Genomic DNA, 17,805 nt, shown 5'->3' with positions numbered 1-17,805 from the left:
TAAGGTTCTTTTTGTCCTTCCTCTCCAAGAAGTTTGAAAATGATCTCTAAAGACAGACCTTAATAATATCCCTGGAATCAATATTTCGTGTTTAAAGTTAGGGCTGAAACATAGATGTTTGTACTTTCTGGGTTTGTGGCACTTAAGAGCATGTGGCAGAGTATTAGCAGTTTGACAGGTTTGCTTGAGAGTCCAATATGAAAGATGTGTTTTATTTTAGAACCGTGATTTTAAGTCGAAAGTGTTAAGATAGTTTAAGTTTTATACCAATATTGCAATGTTCACAAGAACTTGATTTTCACTGTGTTTGTAAGTTTAATTTATTAGATTTCTAAGAGCTACTTAAATACTTGGGAAGGTTTGACTTGTTAGGGTTTTAATTTTACCCTGTTCAACATTTAAAGTGCTTATAAAGTAAGTTGAATATGTTACATTTGTAAATGCAGTTTTAAATGTTACAGCAACTTGGTGATAAAAGTCGGAGCAATGGTGAGAATCGACTGGAAGAGGGTACTGTCTGGGGTGACAGAAATGTTTTATACCTTGATTTAGCTGTAAGTTATATTGGTTATCAAAACCCATTGAATAGTCCCTCAAGATCTATGCATTTCCCTGTATGTAAATTTCATATCAATTTAAAAAATAGGTGCAAGAACTTAACTAATTTATAGATGGAATGGATTATTCAGTGGAGTTGAGTCTGTTCAACTTGAGACAAGCAATGATTCGCGCACCCCTGAGAGTGACTATTCTGGGTTTTGCAAAATTCTTGGATTTTTGAGTAGGATAATCAGATGCATTATTTGAATTTAAAAGCTTAAGGAAAACTACACAGCGATTTGTTGGTATAGAGAAAATCCTCAGACCCAAATCCTCATGGTCTGTCAGTGTCTGTTCCCTCTCGTGCTTGGTCGGACACCTTGGAAAGCAGGCCAGTGTCTTTCTTGTCTTAGTATCTTCTGCATTTAGCACACAGCACATCGTGCTGGGACTGGAGCTTTCCAGAGAGACCAGCGGCCTCCTCCTGCCCTCCCTCTGTCAGCAGCAGATTTGCCCGGATAGGCGTCAGGCAGTTCCCATCCCGAAGGGTAGACAGGACCCCTCCCGAGAAGCAGGTATACAGGACAGTGTTTCTTGGATGGCAGAGCCTGCGGCCACAAGTTCCTAGAGGCAGAAGTGGCGGGGCGATATGCAGAGGGCTGCAGCCAGCACAGGGCTCCGCCCTGGATGGGGTCGAAGGGCACGGGGCTAGCAGGGGTGTCAAGGATGAGAGGGCTGTCCAATAGCACGTGGGGCCCAGTGGCTCTTCCCCATCCCCCTTTGATAAGCCCACCCCTTTCATTTTCTTGGATACCCTCTCGGTCCCTTCTGGGTTGTAAAAGAGAAAACGAGCAGATAGCCACTTCGAATCAGGTTAAGGGAAATACTTGAAAAAAGAATAAACATGAACTTGCAGGGTGAGTAGTCAACATAGATCTGAAGATGGTTTATAGGGTAACGTCTGCAATATCAGATTCTCTTGATCTCCCCCCAGCGCGCGCGCGCGCGCGCACACACACACACACGGTCTCAGCATCAGCAGCTGACAGACATCTGACTTCCGTGGTCTTCCCTTTCCTCTTGCAGACCAGGTGAGATGTGATGTTCACTGTCCTCTCAGGGGCCACTTGCACGGCAACAGCACGCTCCACTCGCCTCCCACCTCCCCTCGCACCTTTCCCTTCATCTGCCCTAGTGACCTTCACCAGCATCCCTGCCACGCCCACAGAAAACCCTACGAGATTAAGTCAGCGCGAGCAGCTTCAGAGAGATGGCACAGCCCCTAGGCCAGAGGTGCAAAGGGAGTCAGTGAGAAGAGGGGAGATCAAGGAAGGACACCCCCATAAGTTAATTTTCCCAATTCACCTTGTTTCTCTCCTTCCACCTCTGTGTGAGCTCGGCCAGAGCCAGCTCCTGCAGCTGACCCAGCAGGGCTGCTCACGGGGGCCGTGCACTGGGCCCACGCTGGCGCTTCTCTCCACTCCCAGACAGCCAGGGCAAGACTCAGCCCCACCGCACCCTGCACACTGTTGAAATCAACCCCCATCTCCCAGTCATCCTCGAGGCAGACTCTTTTTCCCTCTGCCCTGTGCCTTCTCGTCGTCTTCAGCCCTGGTTTTCCGACTCCCATTTTGCCTCACTGATCATCAAAGAGCAGTCCCGTTCCACGCTCGGGGCAGACCGCCCCCGTTCTGCACACACACCAATTGCCGTAATTTTGAAACCCTCTAGAACCACACTGTCCAATGAAAATATATTAGGAGCCACATAGGTGGTTTAAAATTTCCAAGTAACCACATTTTCCAAAAGTAAACACGAAAGGTTTTTTTGCCTATAGGTAAAATTAATTTTACTGGCACGTTTTATTTGACCCAAGGTACTCAAAGCATTATCATTTCAACATGTCATTAATATAAAAAATGATTAATGTGTGCATTTCCTATTCATAGCACATCTCAGTTTGGATTCGCCACATTTCAAGTGCCCCAAAACCACAAGCGGCTAACAGCTGCCGCGTTAGACCACACAGTCTCGAACTTCTGTAGGCCTCGGGTTAGCAGTTAATGATGTGTGCGGTTGCACGTTTGCTAATTGTCTCCAGTGAAGTCATTCTCTCCGGTGGACCAAGTTCTATTTCTGTTTCTACCAAGCTTGGCGCTTTGCTCACACTGAGCACTCAAGTCCATGCGGTGGCTCCATGCGTGATCAGCTGGCACATGGGAAGCTTCTTCCTCATTCATGGGCAAATGAGTCTCCTTTCCTGGCACTCTCATTCCTTAGCTGCTAGGATGTTTGCAAAGGCCTCTGGAGAGCCGCCACTTCAGCCACCTATGCTTTGAAGTGGAGAAAGAACTAAACTTGGTGCTGAGAAGCAAGGTCTGCGTCGAGAGCTCGTGTGCTGGTGTCATTACTACAGTCAGCGCTGAATTAAGAGCTCTGTGTAAAATAGACGGTATTGCTTTGTTTGTTTGGGTGTGAAATGTTTCTTCTTTGAGCTTGTTATCTGAACATAACCACCCCAGAGAGGTGCTAGCCCCCAGGAAGGTGGCTTCTTCAATACCTTGCTGACGATGTAGCGCCGTCTAGCCTGAAGGGAAGGAAGGAGCCCGGGGACACGGGGCCAGCAAGCAGCCATGTAAAAGGAACACGTGGAAATAGTAACCTGGACTCGGGCTCTGGCTACTTAAACAAAGCACTGCTTTAATGTTTGCAGAATAAAGTATTTTTCCTTCTGTTTTTCATGAGATGGCCTTAAAGAATTCCTCTTGTTTGCGGTCTCGAAAAAATTAGAAGTATGCCCATGAGGCCCGCCTTTAAGGGTTCTATTAAATAATAAGAAACCTTTGTTCTTGGTAGTAAAATTAAAGCAAGCAATGTTTCCACTACCTGACAGGATGCCGCCTCCCTGCCCACCCCCACCCCACCCATCCTGACAACGTTCAACAGAGCATTCTGTCTCCCAGGTGGGAAGGTGAGAAGGTGACATCTGTCGGGGCTGAATATGGAAACACAGTTGACCTTCCTCATGATGGAGAGAAACAGACAGACTTCTGAGTAATCTCTAACTCAGGGTTTTTTTTGTTTTTTTTTTTGTTTTTTCAGAATCAATTTTACTACAGAGAAATGTATAGATTGAGGTTTAAAGCTATAGTGTCATTCTTTTAGAAAGACTAGTAATTTCACAATGAGTTGACATGATGGGGTCCCAAGGTAAAGGGAGATTAGATAGATGATAGATGGATAGGTAGATGATAGCTAGATGATGGATGGATGGATGGATGGATGGATGGATGGATGGCTAGATGAATAACGCATGACTCACTAGATTTCTTGTGTCTTCTTTTCCCAGAAGCTTTGCCTGCCATTGCTCAAATTTGGACCCATTTATGATCAATTACAAATGAATGTTTATAGGTAGGATATGGCCCTGAAGTCAAGAATGACCAAGGTCAGGCTAGAAACATGCTCTGTTGCACCCCACTGTCAGTCTCGAGTCATCAGAGCTGCAGCACAGGGACAGCGACGACAGGGTCACAAGCCCCACTTACCTCCACTCCCTCTTAAGAAATCTCCAAACTGCAGTCCCCTTTAATGGGAGCGCTCCTATCCCTGACTGCCAGTGCCATGCCCATGGGACGCTCATCCGTCCTGTGTCCCCTGGTCTGAGCGTTTCCAGCTGCAAGTTGCTGAGCTGAGGGGCCTTTTCTGCCCCCCCCCGTTAATCCCAGAAGGCAGTTAATGTCCCCCCACCCCAACAGCCTTCATCCAGCCACCGATGAGAGGCGCTAGCTGAATACCCATCTTCCTCCCCTTTAGCTGGGGTACACTTCACTGTTTCCCAAAGTTGCCCATTGGGATCTGTACCCTTTCATGGCGCCATGTCCTTCCACCCATGCCACGTGTCTGGCCGTGAGGAGCAGCAAGGCCCAGGCCTCCTCCAAAATGGACCGATAGCATCCCCACCGTGAGCACAGCTCGCTTGTTCCATTGCTCTAAACTCTCCTCTCATTGGCTGTATGTGAATACAGTGAATGCTGGGCGCCAACAGTACTTTACGATCAATCGAGAACCTTCTGCTGGCATTCTCAAGTGACAGCAGCCAGGGTAGAGTTTTTATCACCAGTGGACGCATCAGAAGGACAGACCAAAGTGAACATTTTCCAGTTGTCCTTCCAAGTTCAAGTCTTGGAAGTGACTTGCCACAACCGAGTGTATTTCAGTCACTCGGGAGCACCAAAGAGCAGGGACCCATTCCTTGTTCTCCCTAACTCTGCCGGACAACAGGTGGCATCTACACTCGAGCAACTCAAGCCTGAGTAGGAGTCCAACTTTGTATTTTTCCAGGACATCACCATTCAGGAGTCCTGGCACGACAACTGACAAGAATGCCACTTCATGAGAAATGACATGTACGGTTGAAAACGGGTAATGTCAGGTCGTGGGAGAGAAGCTTCCTCTTTCCATTAGCAATGACTTCCCTTCCCTGAACTCCATCACCGCCACCCTCCCCAGCACTCGTTCATTATCTTCTTCTCTAAGCGCCTTTCCACTTCTGCCCACCAAGTCTGAACGCTGATTTTTGCCAAATACATTGGGTAAAAATTACTTCACAGAAAGCACCACTTGTCAGAAACTTTTTGAAAAAGACTTGATGGAGACAAGGCCGTGACAGGTTAAGAGATTTTTTTTCTTTTCATTCTGTGTGCCCAGCCCAAACGGAAGGGTGTGGAGCATTTGTTTTATAAAGTATGTAATTAATAAGGGAAAGGAAGGGAGGAGTTTATTGTTTTTGAATGAATTATGAGCAACACCTTCCATTCTACTTCCATTCTTGGTGTTGGAACTGCTTTGAACAGTTACCATTAAACACACGAAGAAAAGTCGGTGGCATTAATGCCAAGAATGTCAGCTGGAAGTCAGCTGAACGTACTCGGAGAAAAACATCAGGGGAGGAGCCACATTTATTATAACTGGACAGGAGTCAGCCGGACATCACAGGGAAAAGAAAAGCCATATAATAGCAGATAGCATTTTCCAGCTGACATCCTATGAATTCAGTCTTTGCGAGTATTTCTCCTTCGAAGAAGGAAAACCAGTGTGTATGGAGTACCCAGGTATTTTCTTGAAAGGTATGCAAATGAGGAAACGTTGTCCTACAGACCTAACACTTTTTTTATACCTGCAGCTTGATGATGCCAAAGTCCATGAGCTTTTCTTCTATGCTAGAGCTTGGCAAACTAACCAGGACCCTACGCCCAAATCTCACTCGTCACCTGTTTTGGTAAATAGCTTTCATTGGCACACAGCCACGCCCATTTGGTTGACGCTGCTTACAGACTGCAGGAGTGGAACTGAGTCGTTGCAAAAGAGACCTTCTGGCTCACACAGCTGAAATATTTACCGTTTAGCCCTTTACAGTAAACTTTTCCACCCCCCCCCCCACACCATGGAGGACTTTCCTCTGACCCTCTCCCCCTCCACCCACTGCATCAGGAAGGGCCTTTAAGGAAAGCATCTGACGTTGAAAAATAACTGCCAAAACCCTGGCATTCGTCCTCATCGTCTAGCTCCCACAGCCATTGTATCCATAAAAGATGCAGATGATTTGTGCTAGAAAGTTCCCAGGTCATCAGTAGGGACTGAGCCACTCTAGCCCTGGTAGTTTTGATTCTGTACGACCATTTCTGTTTAGAGCAGTCGTGATAGTTGCCATTTATTGTGTCATTCCTCTGTGCCCAGCATTTTCCGATGACTTCACACACAGATTCATTCGTTGTCCTCACCGGGGTTGCTCTACCTCAGCACTAGGGACATTCGTGACGTAGTGTCAGTCGTGGTGGGAGCCGTCCTGTGCATTGTAGGATGTTTAGCAGCATCCTCTGGCCTCTGCCCACTCGATGCCAGTAGCACCTCCTCCACCCCCAGTTATGGCCACCCAAAATGTCTCCAGACATTGCCAATATCTCCTGCGGCAACACCTGGTCTGCCAGGTAAGAATGGATATTTTCTTCATTTTGCAGATGAGGATGTTGAGAAAAGGATAGTTGGAGTAAACGCCCAAGAATGTATGGCCAGTAAGTAGGAAAGACCTGGCAGTCCACCCCAGGAGGACTCCTTGGGACCCTGAGTGCTGAACTTGAGCCCTTCCTTATGCCCTCTAAATTATTTTACCTGGTTTGACACTTTTGCTTCACTGAACAATGGACTATAAAATGGACCGAGTCTTGATTGTGGGTGCTAATCTTGGGAGTAAAATTCCTTCGTGCAGAGTTTCAGCATTTTAAGCAGTGGCATTTTTGCTGGACGGTTTTACTGTGCTGTTCTAGTTGCATTTCATTTATAAGAAGACTTTTATTGCCCAGCTCACCACAGTGTGTTGCCATTTTTAATGGCATCGTGCTACCTTATCCAACGTTCAAGCTTCATAATCTTAGAAACCTCAGGTGGGAAGGATTTATCATGAGGTTCCTGGGAGCTATTTTTGTTTAATCCCATAATAGGCATATAGCAAAAATTCACCTGGATAACTAATCAGCATGCAGAATTGGTCTCCTTTAGGCCAAATCGTTTTCCACCACCTTCGCGCCGTGCGAAAGGCCGGATGACATTTAGCCCACCCGCGCCATCGCGCCTGTCACTTCTCACCAGATGCGCTTTATGAACGGATTCCATTTTTCAGGTTTTCTAAAAAACTTTACTTGGAGTTGGTGTAAGAAGTTTCCATCAAAACTGTTGACTATTAAATTAACATTATTTAACATTAAAAAATAACCTGTTCTCCTGTTTCTCCTCCAAAGACAGGGACCCTGAGAACTTGGCTGCTCTTCTCAGACTCATCCTCTTGAGCTTGGTCTGCAAATATTTGACTTTGGTGTGAGAGCGTTTCAGGGCGAAGATTACATATAAACATACTAGATGAATTACAGTAATACAGTCTGCGCTTACTCAGTTCTCCTTGGCTCAGTTTTATATACAAACTCAAGTATTAGAGTCCTTTCATTGTTCCTTCTGGCAGCTCTAACTTCTGCCCCAGGTCTGGAATGTTCATCACAGCTGCCTGTGGCAGTAAAACCCAAAGCACCCTCAGATCCTCATATTTCTCTTTGCACCTGGTCAGCGGTTCCCGGCAGGGCATGGGAGAAAACTTGCCCACAGGTTTCCCTCGTGCCCTCGTCCTCCCGGTCAGATTATCAGCTTCTCTGCAGCTCAGTTGCGTTTCGGCTGCTCCAGCCCTGGCAGGATTGGCATTAACTCCTCCAGTGCTTGCTTTGCTTTTTGAGGGAGATGGGGTTGTTATAACGTGTGATAAAAAGTAGGAATGCTCTGAAAACAGTGATACTAACCTTTTTGCATTTGGATGCAGACTCAAAATCACATACTCTCAGTAATGCGGAAAAGTACAGGTTGCATCGTTTAAACGACAACAGCATCAAATAGGAAGGCGTTTTAACCTTTCTCCAGCTCACCGTAATTTGAACCACAGTACAGCTTTGCCTTTGCCTGATGCCCCAGTCTAGGCAGATCTGTAAAGCTGACTTTTATTTTATTTATTTATTTTTTTTTAAATATTGTCTGTCTGGGCTGGTGCTTTTTTTTTTTTAATTTTTTTTTAAGATTTATTTATTTATTTATACACACAAGCACTGGGTACAGTCAGAAGCGTGGGAGGCTGAGAGAATTCACCAGAGCCAGAGCGGGGAGCAGAGCAGGCAGAAGGACCGAAGGACACTGCTGAGGGGAGCAGCGGGCGGCAGGAGAGGTCTGCGCGCCATGTGGGACCCTCCTCCAGTGGCCGGGGAGCAGCTGGGGATGGAACCGGCTCTGCAGAGGCTGCGGGCAGCTTCGCAACCCAGCGCCCAACCGCTGCGCCACCGGGGAGGCCCTGTAAAGCTGACTTTTAAAGCACCAATTTCATTGGTGTTGATTTCGAGGATAGCAAGGTTTAGTCTTAAACCGAGGGGGGTCACAGTTGATGGTACAAATTCAAGAGCTCACTGGTGGTGGGAAGTGTCATCGGGGCTCCTGGTTGCGCAGCTTGGGGGCAGGGGGTGGGGGCACCATTCTTGTGGGATGCAGCCTCTGGAATTGGGCAGTAACAGCGCCCCCTTTCTTTCCCTCAAAACACTGAAGTAAATCTTTCTCCAACACAGGGTGGGGGTGCTTGGCATGCCAGTTTGTGCGTGTGTTTGATCAGGAAATGAGGTATGGAGTCAGCGTATTCTTTTCGCAAGAAGAATTGACAGGTTTTATTCTGGAAGCCTGGCGGTGGCTACGTCATCTCAAGGGACCACCACAAAATGAGAAAAGGCAGGTTTCTACAGCTCAGGACCAGGTCTGCACCCCCACTGTTGTCTCCTTCAAAGAGCCCCATAAAATATTGCTAAAGATACGAAGGCCACATGTATCTGAAATCTAAAGATGTTTATACCCTGTGCTGAATATCTCATTTTGCTGTTAAATACAAGTCAAATTAAAATAGCAAGTTTTAAGAAACACTTAGAAGCTGTTTACAGGCTACTCAAGAACCTTCCACAGACATAGTGTCCAATTTTTAGTGTGTATATGTAATTAAATCCCTTTAATGTTTACACAGATTTGACAAGAACAAGATAATAAATTTTCTGCCTTACCCCACCCCTTCTGTGAAGCACTGTCACACTCTTATACCCTAAAACCCGCCAGGGGGCCTTCTTCCTGGACACTGCTGACCTGCTGCTCTGGAAAAACTAGCTAACCCGTTAATGTTATCACCAAGCTGGCGTTAACTCCTGTGTGCCGGCTCTGCCAGAAAAGGCAAATATCCTGGGCACCAATGGCAACTTGTAGCTGGGTGTGTCTCATAGGAGCGTTCATGGGGCCTGGTGGCCCTCTGTGCCGAGTTAGCTTGCAGGGCTAGGAGACCAGGCCCAAGAGGTGACTCTCTGCATTCCCTGCATTATTCGACTGTCTGGTTTCGCTTTCATGCGTCTACAAGGGATCCAAAAGTCATGGCCTGTTCAAGAGAAGCAGCAGAACTTCTGTCAGAGCAGGAGAAAGTGGGTTAGCAGCTGTCTCTATAGGCGAGGGTCTACATTGAAGCTATGATGTAATGTCCCTTCCCGTTCATTCTACTCTTCCTGCCTCCAAAACACGACAGTCGTGGACACACCAGATAGTAGATAAACACAATCCCTTCTCTTTGCTTGTGGCAGGGAGACTACACGATTACCAGGAACACTGAGTTGGCCAGTCCCGAACCATGGCTCCTGGGAAAGAGGCGCGCACAAACGCACGCGCCTCCTCACACAGATTAGTGCCTTAAATCCCACAATCATCCTGCTGGACTCTCTATTTGACAGAAGAGAAAAGGAGACGCTCCTCCTTTTCCCCTCGCCTGAGGCTGCCCCCCCTAGCTGGCCCCAACTGAATGGCGCTGCCCCTTTCTGTCTCCGGCCTCTGGCACTGGAGAGTGTACCCTTGTCAGCTGCAGCTGGGGGCTGGTAGGGGACTCGAATTTTTCCATGCTCTGAACGTGTCTGTGAAAGGGCCACGAGTATGGATTTGAGGGTTAAAAATTAATTTTTCAACCTTAGCAGGTGAGCAGATTCACCAATAGAGTCCACGAGTCATGAGCCAGAGCTTGGGCTGTGAGGCGGAGCCTGTTGAGAGCCATCAGGGGCCTGCAGACATCCTTTCCACACCTTTTGGCCGCTTCCTTTTCATCCCTCCAGAGACATGTCAGAGAATCCTTGCCAGACAATGTTCAATCACATCACCCTCTTTAATTTCCTTTCTATACTTGTCACGATCTGGTATATTTATTAACTTGCTCGGCCTGTTCCCCTGAGTTTCTGTGTGAGCCCCGTGATAATGGGAACTTGCTCTCTTTCTCCCCACTGCATGTCTGAGGCACTATGGGAACGCAGTTGCTACTATTGAAATGAATGCGTGCATAGATAGATGAATGGATCAATAGCTGTGTGTAGCTCTTTCAAGGGAGGAGAAAGTGTTTTAAGAGTAATCAGACTTCAGCATGCATGACATTGGCTACGGCACTGGCAACCTCAGATATGACAACGACGTCTGAAAGAAAGAAATTTGGAGGAAAGAATTGAGGTTGGAACATCTAACTGGAAAGGAATGAATTTCAAATATTTTCCAAAGAGGTAAAGGTGTCCAGTCAAATAGAAGACGATGATGGAAGGGCTGGGTAGAGGAGGGGGAAGCATTTCAAGATGAGAAGCAAAGCTGTACCTCCAGCATAGAGAGGGAACACGCGGAACTCATGGGTGAGGCCAAAACAGTGATGAGGCAACATGACAGAGTTTCTCTTCACTCGGTGCTGATGTGATTGTCATGATTGTCATTAAGATGAGGGGGAAAAAGGAGCAGAGGGGAGCCTGGAATGGGAATCGGGCCTGATTTTAAGCTCCTTTCTGCCCTGTGTGGCAAAGAGGTAGGAGTAGGAGACAGTAGCCACCTTCCCCGGACATCCTTCCTGATTGTCTCCATCCCACTCTTGTTTTTAAGGGAGGGGCAAAGAAGGAGCGTGGAAGTATCAACACGTGAAAGAAGGTTTGGGGGTTGTTTCCTGCGCCCTTAGATTGGCCATAGTCAGAGAACTTCTCTCAGCCTCAGTGATTTCTGTATCAAGTGCCGTGACTCAGAAATGAAAGCTAAGATCATAGCCAGGAGCCGCGACTTTCCAAACCAAACCTGGGAACTAGAAACACCTGAATACACTACCCATACCGGTACACATACCTGCTGTGTTTGAATTAATAGCTCATGAGAAACAGAGTCCAATCGAATCATTAACTTTTTTTTTTATTTGACATATGAAACAGCAAAACTGTGGAAAACTTCTTTGTAGTGGAAGAGTTTTAGAAATATAGGATAGCACTCAACTTATTTTATTGTACCTTTTGGAATATAAGAATACTAGAGTTACAAAAATTTGGAAGCTTCATCAAAGTATAAAAAGAGATTCAACTTTTCTGGTTTCAAAGGAAAGTCAACTCCATATTCTGTGAAAGATCTAAGGAAAATACTTGGCCTAAAATGAACAGATCATGTTCCCAAATTTCTGGGAATTTATATTTTGAGGCAGTGGTGGTTGTGGTATCAACTTTCTCAAAACATATTTGGCTCAACAAAGTAGATTTCAGTCCACATTTTCTTGGTGAAAGAAACCTGTCAGTCGTAAATATTGAATAGTCAGAATTTGGATCAAAGCAGACTCCATGTCACGATGACAACTAGGTCACACCTCCCCTAGAGTCACCCAAATGCCAACGATTGTGAGAGTGAAATGGATCCCAAACTAAATCATAGTCTACTAATAAAACTACTTCTCAGGGCTAATAATCCTCGCACAGATTTATCAGTGGCTTCATGATTTTAGTTATGTCCTCGTTTATTATTTTATATATTTCTCAAAATAATCCCATGTGGTTGAAAAAGCAGATATTATTCACTTCATTTTACAAAATAGGAAAACTTCAAATGGAGCTCTTCCTTGGCTTCCCTGGTATCATGTGTGGGTAGAGCTGGTTCTCCCACCACGCTTCATAGCACCTGCTCTAGAATCGCTAGTGCGTCTCATCAGATTTAAAAGCCAGAATAACTTTAAGCAAGAACAGGTTAGTGACAGCATCAGAGCCTGAGGACTACACAATGCGTTCACTGGCTTGACAAAAGTGCTACGATACTTCAGTGGGGGAAAGACTAGTCTTTTCAATATGGCGCGCAGACAAGCAGATAGCCATGAGCAAGAAATGAAATTGGACCCCTGCTCACACACACATAAAGCTAACTCAAAATGGCTCACAGACCTAAATGTAAGAAATGAAACTTTTAAAGGAGAACAGAGGCATAAATCGTTACGATTTTGATTCAGTTTCTTAGCTAAGACACCAAAAGCACAAGTGACAGTAGAAAATTACATAAATTGGACTTTATTAAAGTTAAAAACTTTCATGATTTAAAGGGCACCATTGAGAAAATGAAAAGACAACCCACAGAATGGGAGGGACTATTTGCAGATCACATATCTGACAGGGGATTTGTATTCAGAATATATAAAGAAACCATATGTTAGAAGACAAATGAGCAAAGGATCTGAGTAGTCATAGCTCCAAATTAGAAATGCAAATGACCAATAAGTGAATGAAAGATGTTCAACAACATTGGCCATCAAAGAAGTGGAAATCAAAGCCTCCATGACCCAATCCCTTTATCTCTTTCACCTTTGCAACCCCCACCTGAAACTTGTATAATGTTACAAACCAATGCTCCTTCAAGAAAAACTTTTTAAAAACCCACCATGAGCTCCCATTCCACACCACTGTGATGAATAAAACAAAAAGGACAGATGATACCACGTGTTAACAGGACGTGGAGAAATTGGAAGCCTCATAGACTACTCACTGGAATTTAAACTGATGCAAACGCTTTGGTAAAAGTTTGGTAGCTCCGCAAAAAGTTAAACATAGAATTTACATGTGAGCCAGCAATCCCACGCCTGTCCTCAAGAAGAATGAATGCATATGTACACAAAATATTTATACACGAACATTCATAGCAGACTTATTTGTAGTAACAAAAACTAGACGCAACCCCATTGTCCATCTACTAAAAAAACAGTTTGGTATAGTTCTAAAATGGAGTATTATCTGGCATAAAAAAATATTATCTGACACATGGAGGAATCTTGAAAACATTATGCTAAGTGAAATTAGCCAGACAAAAGGCTCCCATACTGGTTGATTCCCTTTTTATGAAGTATCCAGAAAAGGCAAAGCCATAGAGAGACAGAGTGGAGATTAGTGGTTCCCAAAGCCTGAAGGGGGGTGGGAAGTGAGAATGTGGAGTAACCGCAGATAGGTGTGGGACTTCTTTGGGGGATGTGGAAAATGTTCTAAAATTAGATTGTGACGCGATCGCACAATTCTGATGACACTAAACCCACAGACTGTACGCTTTGCAAGGGTGAATTTTATGATGTGTGAAATATATTTCAATAAGGCTATAAAATTCAGTGTCCTCCTCCCCTAAAAAATAATCCTTAGGACATAATTTTGTGTCTACAGAGTCCTAGAAAATCAGTAAGCCCAATAATATCTGTAGATTGAGTGCTTCCAGTTTATCCTGACAGCTACTGACGCCATTACTTTCGTCTCTTCCTGGAAGGTCGTTTTCACTGTCTACTCATTCAACAAATAGTTTCTGAATGCCGGGGCCTGCGAGAGGCCCTCCTTTAATACAGCAGGCAGAGATGCCCGCCTCATGGGGCTTGCATGCTGTTAATGTACCTTGATTGCATTCCCACCTGCAACTTCGTGCTTAGGGTTCTGGGAGTTACTTTTCGAGTCGAGTGCTACTTTCCGGAACTTCCATTTTCTCCATCAGAATATGTCTGTGTTTTTCAATAGGAACCCAGTCTTTTAACAGCTCTGTTAGTCAATGATTAAATACAGTTTGAGGTCAAAAGGAAAGACAAGAAATTGACTAAGAGTAGTGGAGTAATATCCAAGTAAATATTTCCATAGAGAGCCAAATTTATCAGGGAAACTAGAACTGGTGATGTGAGAGTAATGGTAAGAAAAATTGAGCTCAGGGACAAACTTCCTTAAATATCAGGCTGAGGTCCACATTCTCTACCTGCCCATCGATGCGTTGTTAAATTTTTCTTTGTTCATTAAACACTTGGCAGATGTGTGTGTGTGCTAATCCGACATAGGACGTGACCTAGTGATTTGGTGCAAATGGCCAGCGGCCATCATCTTCTCATGCAGATATCTTGAGTGGTCCTCTGCTGCGTCTTGTAAGGATCAGGAGTAAAACTCAAGGAATCCTGGCCTCTGAAAATAGGACGTGATCTCTCTGAACAGCCATCACTGGATTCTCCTCCTGAACTCCTGACCCTACTTCCAGTTTATATTATTCCCAGTGAATGAAATTACTACAGTTAAATCAGCATCCCACGTCAAAAGGGCTTGCTCACTGGGCCGTGTCTCCTCCCTGAGAGATGACAGAGTGATCCATGCTGTTGTCACCCTGCATAACACTGCCGCTTCTCTGGCACGGCGTTAGGATCGTAAACACATGTATGCGTCCTCCATGTCCCACAGCTGTGATTTCGGGGTCTCTGTTTGTGAATAAGCACTTCAGAACCGTCATTAGATGGAGGAAATAGCATGTGCAGAGTATTTCCCAAGCCCAGTTGCCAAGAATGAGCTAATTGTAACCCTTCCTTGCATACAGCGAGTCTTAAAAACGAGCCATTTGATAATGATCCACCTTTCCAGGAGAATGGCGTGTTTTCACTGTAAAATCTTGATCTTTCAGATGTATACAAGAAGCAATTTTTTTAATAATATCATTTCACTAATTATGGCACTTTTTAAAAAAGATTTATTTATTTATTTATACAAGCACTGGGTACAGTCAGAAGCACAGGAGGGTGAGAGAATTCACCAGAGCCAGAGCGGGGAGCAGAGCAGGCAGAAGGACCGAAGGACACTGCTGAGGGGAGCAGCGGGTGGCAGGAGAGGTCTGCGCGCCATGTGGGACCCTCACCGGCGGCGGGGGATCGAACCTGCCCTGCAGAGGCTGCGGGCAGCTTTGCCGCCCAGCACTCAACTGCTGCGCCACCAGGGGAGGCCCTACAAAAAGCAAATTTTAAATTATGTCTTAACAAAATGATGGCTACCAGAAAGAAAGGAGGGAGTGAGGTAGGAGGAGCAGATTGCATGGGCTTGACTGGAAGTTGGTGGAACGTTATTAGAAATTGGGGGTGGGCATGGTGTAGTGCCATATGTTTAAAGAGGTGCTAAGTGGTAGTCCTAAAACTTTATGCAGTGTTGTAAACCTCTACCGCAATCAAAATTAAGTAATTAATTCATTAAATTATGCCATATGATTATTGGAATATTCAACCTTCCTTTTTCTTCTTTGATTTTTTTTTAAAGATTTATTTATACAAGAACTGGGGTACAGGCCAGATGTGCGGGAGGGTGAGAGAACCACAGATAGAGTGGGGAACAGAACAGGCAGACTGAAAAAATACACTGCTGAGGGGAGCAGTGGGCGAGACAGGAGAGGTCTGCTCGCCATGTGGGTGGCTCTGAGGCTGGCAGGGATCAAACCTGCACTGCTGAGGCTGCAGACAGCTTCAGAGCGCTGCGCATGTGCCACCAGGGAGGCCCCTTCTTCTTTGTGTTTTTATAGTGATCCAATACAAAGTTGACTCCTGTATTTAAAAGAAAAGTTAGAGAGGCTGTAACCTTTCTATCTTGTTTTTAGAAGTTTTGTCCAGAAGACATCGATGGCAACCTCTACTCCATAAAAAAATAATATTACTATTTTAACTTACTTTTTATGCTTACTGGGCCAAAATTGCAGTTCCCTTCTAATTATAAAAGCAGGAGTTACAAATACATTTCATTTCTAGTGTCAATCATCAACTAATCGGTCAGAATTTCATACATGTTGTGATTCTGAGTCGTTGTCTGCTTAGCAGAAAAGGCTGCTATCGCTGGCTAATGATGGTTTTCAGAGATGCGAGATAAGGAGTAGACCTGCCGGTCCTGTATTTGCCATCCCTGCACCCTGGAAGAAGAATTAACCTTGAAATACTTTGTCAGCAACCGCTGAGGCATACTAGTCTCCAGTAAAGAGAGGATTTATCTGAACACAGAGGCCAAATGAATGCTTACCCTTCTATCTGTCCGGTAGGTCAATGCATCCCGTCAAGAAGCCAAACTGATGGAGGAATGTGATCTTCTCATTGAGATCATTCAACAAAGAAGACAAATTATTGGAACCAAGATCAAAGAAGGGAAGGTAAGATTGTAAGAAGATTTCATGCTCTCTAGGAAAAACATCACATTCCCATTCACGTCAGTAGCTTAGGAAATACTGAATACCCTTTTCTATATTTTCTATAATCTCCTCTTATGTCTTTAAGATGTGGTTTAAAGACCGACCGTTGGTTGGCCATTTTTTTCTCTCCCCTTTCTTCATATGCTTGTGGCCGCCCGTGCGCACCTGCCGTACAGTGGCTGTTCCCTTACCCAGCTGCAGGGCCAGCACGGAGCCCTGGCCTCGGTCAGCCACTGTTTTCTTTTTTTCTTCTTTATGAAAAAGTGGGTTCCGTGGAGGAAGAGTTCGTTTCATATTTATTGCCATATCCTAGCGATGAACCCAATATGACATAAATGTTGACATGAATCAGACTTTTATATAGAATCCTGCAGTGCGCTCCCACCCCCAGGGAATGGAGACAGGTATTATTTCACGGCGGCAAGACTTAGCGCTTCACTACAGCATCTCCTCCACGGTGGACAGATCCAGAGTTTCTCTTCTCCAGTGTTTGCTTATTCTAGTTTAAATAGCCGTGTTTGTATTACAATACCATTTTGCCTTTCCTAGCTTTTCCAGGCTGCCCTCATTGCTCGACTCATGGTTTCTCCAACACCTCACTTTGACCTCTGCCTCCAGCTTCAGATCTCATTCTCTGACCTGGGCTCTCCCGGCTCTCCCTTCTGAGGCCCTTCTAATTATATCGGGGTTACCCAGCTAACCCGGGTACCCTCCCCCATCTGGAGGTCCTTAGACTGGTAAAATCTCTTTCCTCATTAAGTCCGGGGATTAGGGTGTGGGCTTCTTTGGGATCCCTTAATCAGCCTGCAGTGACATTCCACGGCTTCCTGGCTAGCCTGCCTTCTTCACCCTGGCTTAGCGTGGACTTGCGGGGTGAGGGTTCCTCTTAGGAACCTGAGCAAAGCAGCAAAGGGGTGTCCCCAGGTTCTAGCCAAGTGGATGCCTGGAGTTCTTGTTTTGATGTAGGGGCAGGATGGCCATAGCGCAGGTTATCTATGATCCAGCAGACGGGTGAAGGAGAGTCCTGGAGCCCTCAGTGGCTTTCTCAGGCTTTTATTGAGCTGTTACATATAGGGCAGCAACCAGGTACAGGGAAGGCAGGGGTGCCAGGGGGCCAGGAGGCAGGCAGGCCTCCAAGCCCCCGGCAAGTCTTCACTCTGGGCGTCTCTAGCTTCTTTCGCCCCTTCTCTCTCCTGCCTCTCTCCTGCCTCTGCTTCTCTTGGGGACTATCTCAATACTCCTCCCACGGCCCACAGAAGTAAGCAAGACAGTTTATAACAATGTACCAACTGCAGGTGCCCCATCAGGCAGGGCACTCCTAGTGGTGGGAGGGCAGAAAAGCCTGAAAAACCATCCACCCTATATTTGGTGATAAACAACTTAGTGAAATAGAGAAGCAAA

General features: G+C 45.5%; 1 protein-coding gene across 4 annotated transcripts in view; it reads left to right on the top strand.

Moving 5' to 3' along the window:
- The window catches only part of MID1 (midline 1), a gene marked incomplete at both ends in the record, with an annotated part of 96,137 nt that overhangs the window by 43,092 nt on the left and 35,240 nt on the right, over positions 1–17,805 (top strand). For 3 of the 4 annotated variants that reach the window (XM_084258345.1, XM_084258343.1, XM_084258342.1), the window contains one exon: positions 16,258–16,365. The exons of the other annotated variant lie outside the window; for it this stretch is intronic. In XM_084258345.1, coding sequence (XP_084114471.1) covers positions 16,258–16,365 — 108 coding nt within the window. The remainder of the gene's footprint in view (positions 1–16,257; positions 16,366–17,805) is intronic. 4 annotated transcript variants of the gene reach the window in all.

Source organism: Talpa europaea, assembly GCF_964194135.1.
Source record: "Talpa europaea genome assembly, chromosome: X".
NCBI classification, from domain to species: domain Eukaryota; kingdom Metazoa; phylum Chordata; class Mammalia; order Eulipotyphla; family Talpidae; genus Talpa; species Talpa europaea.
This window is presented reverse-complemented; position numbering and strand designations above follow the sequence as displayed.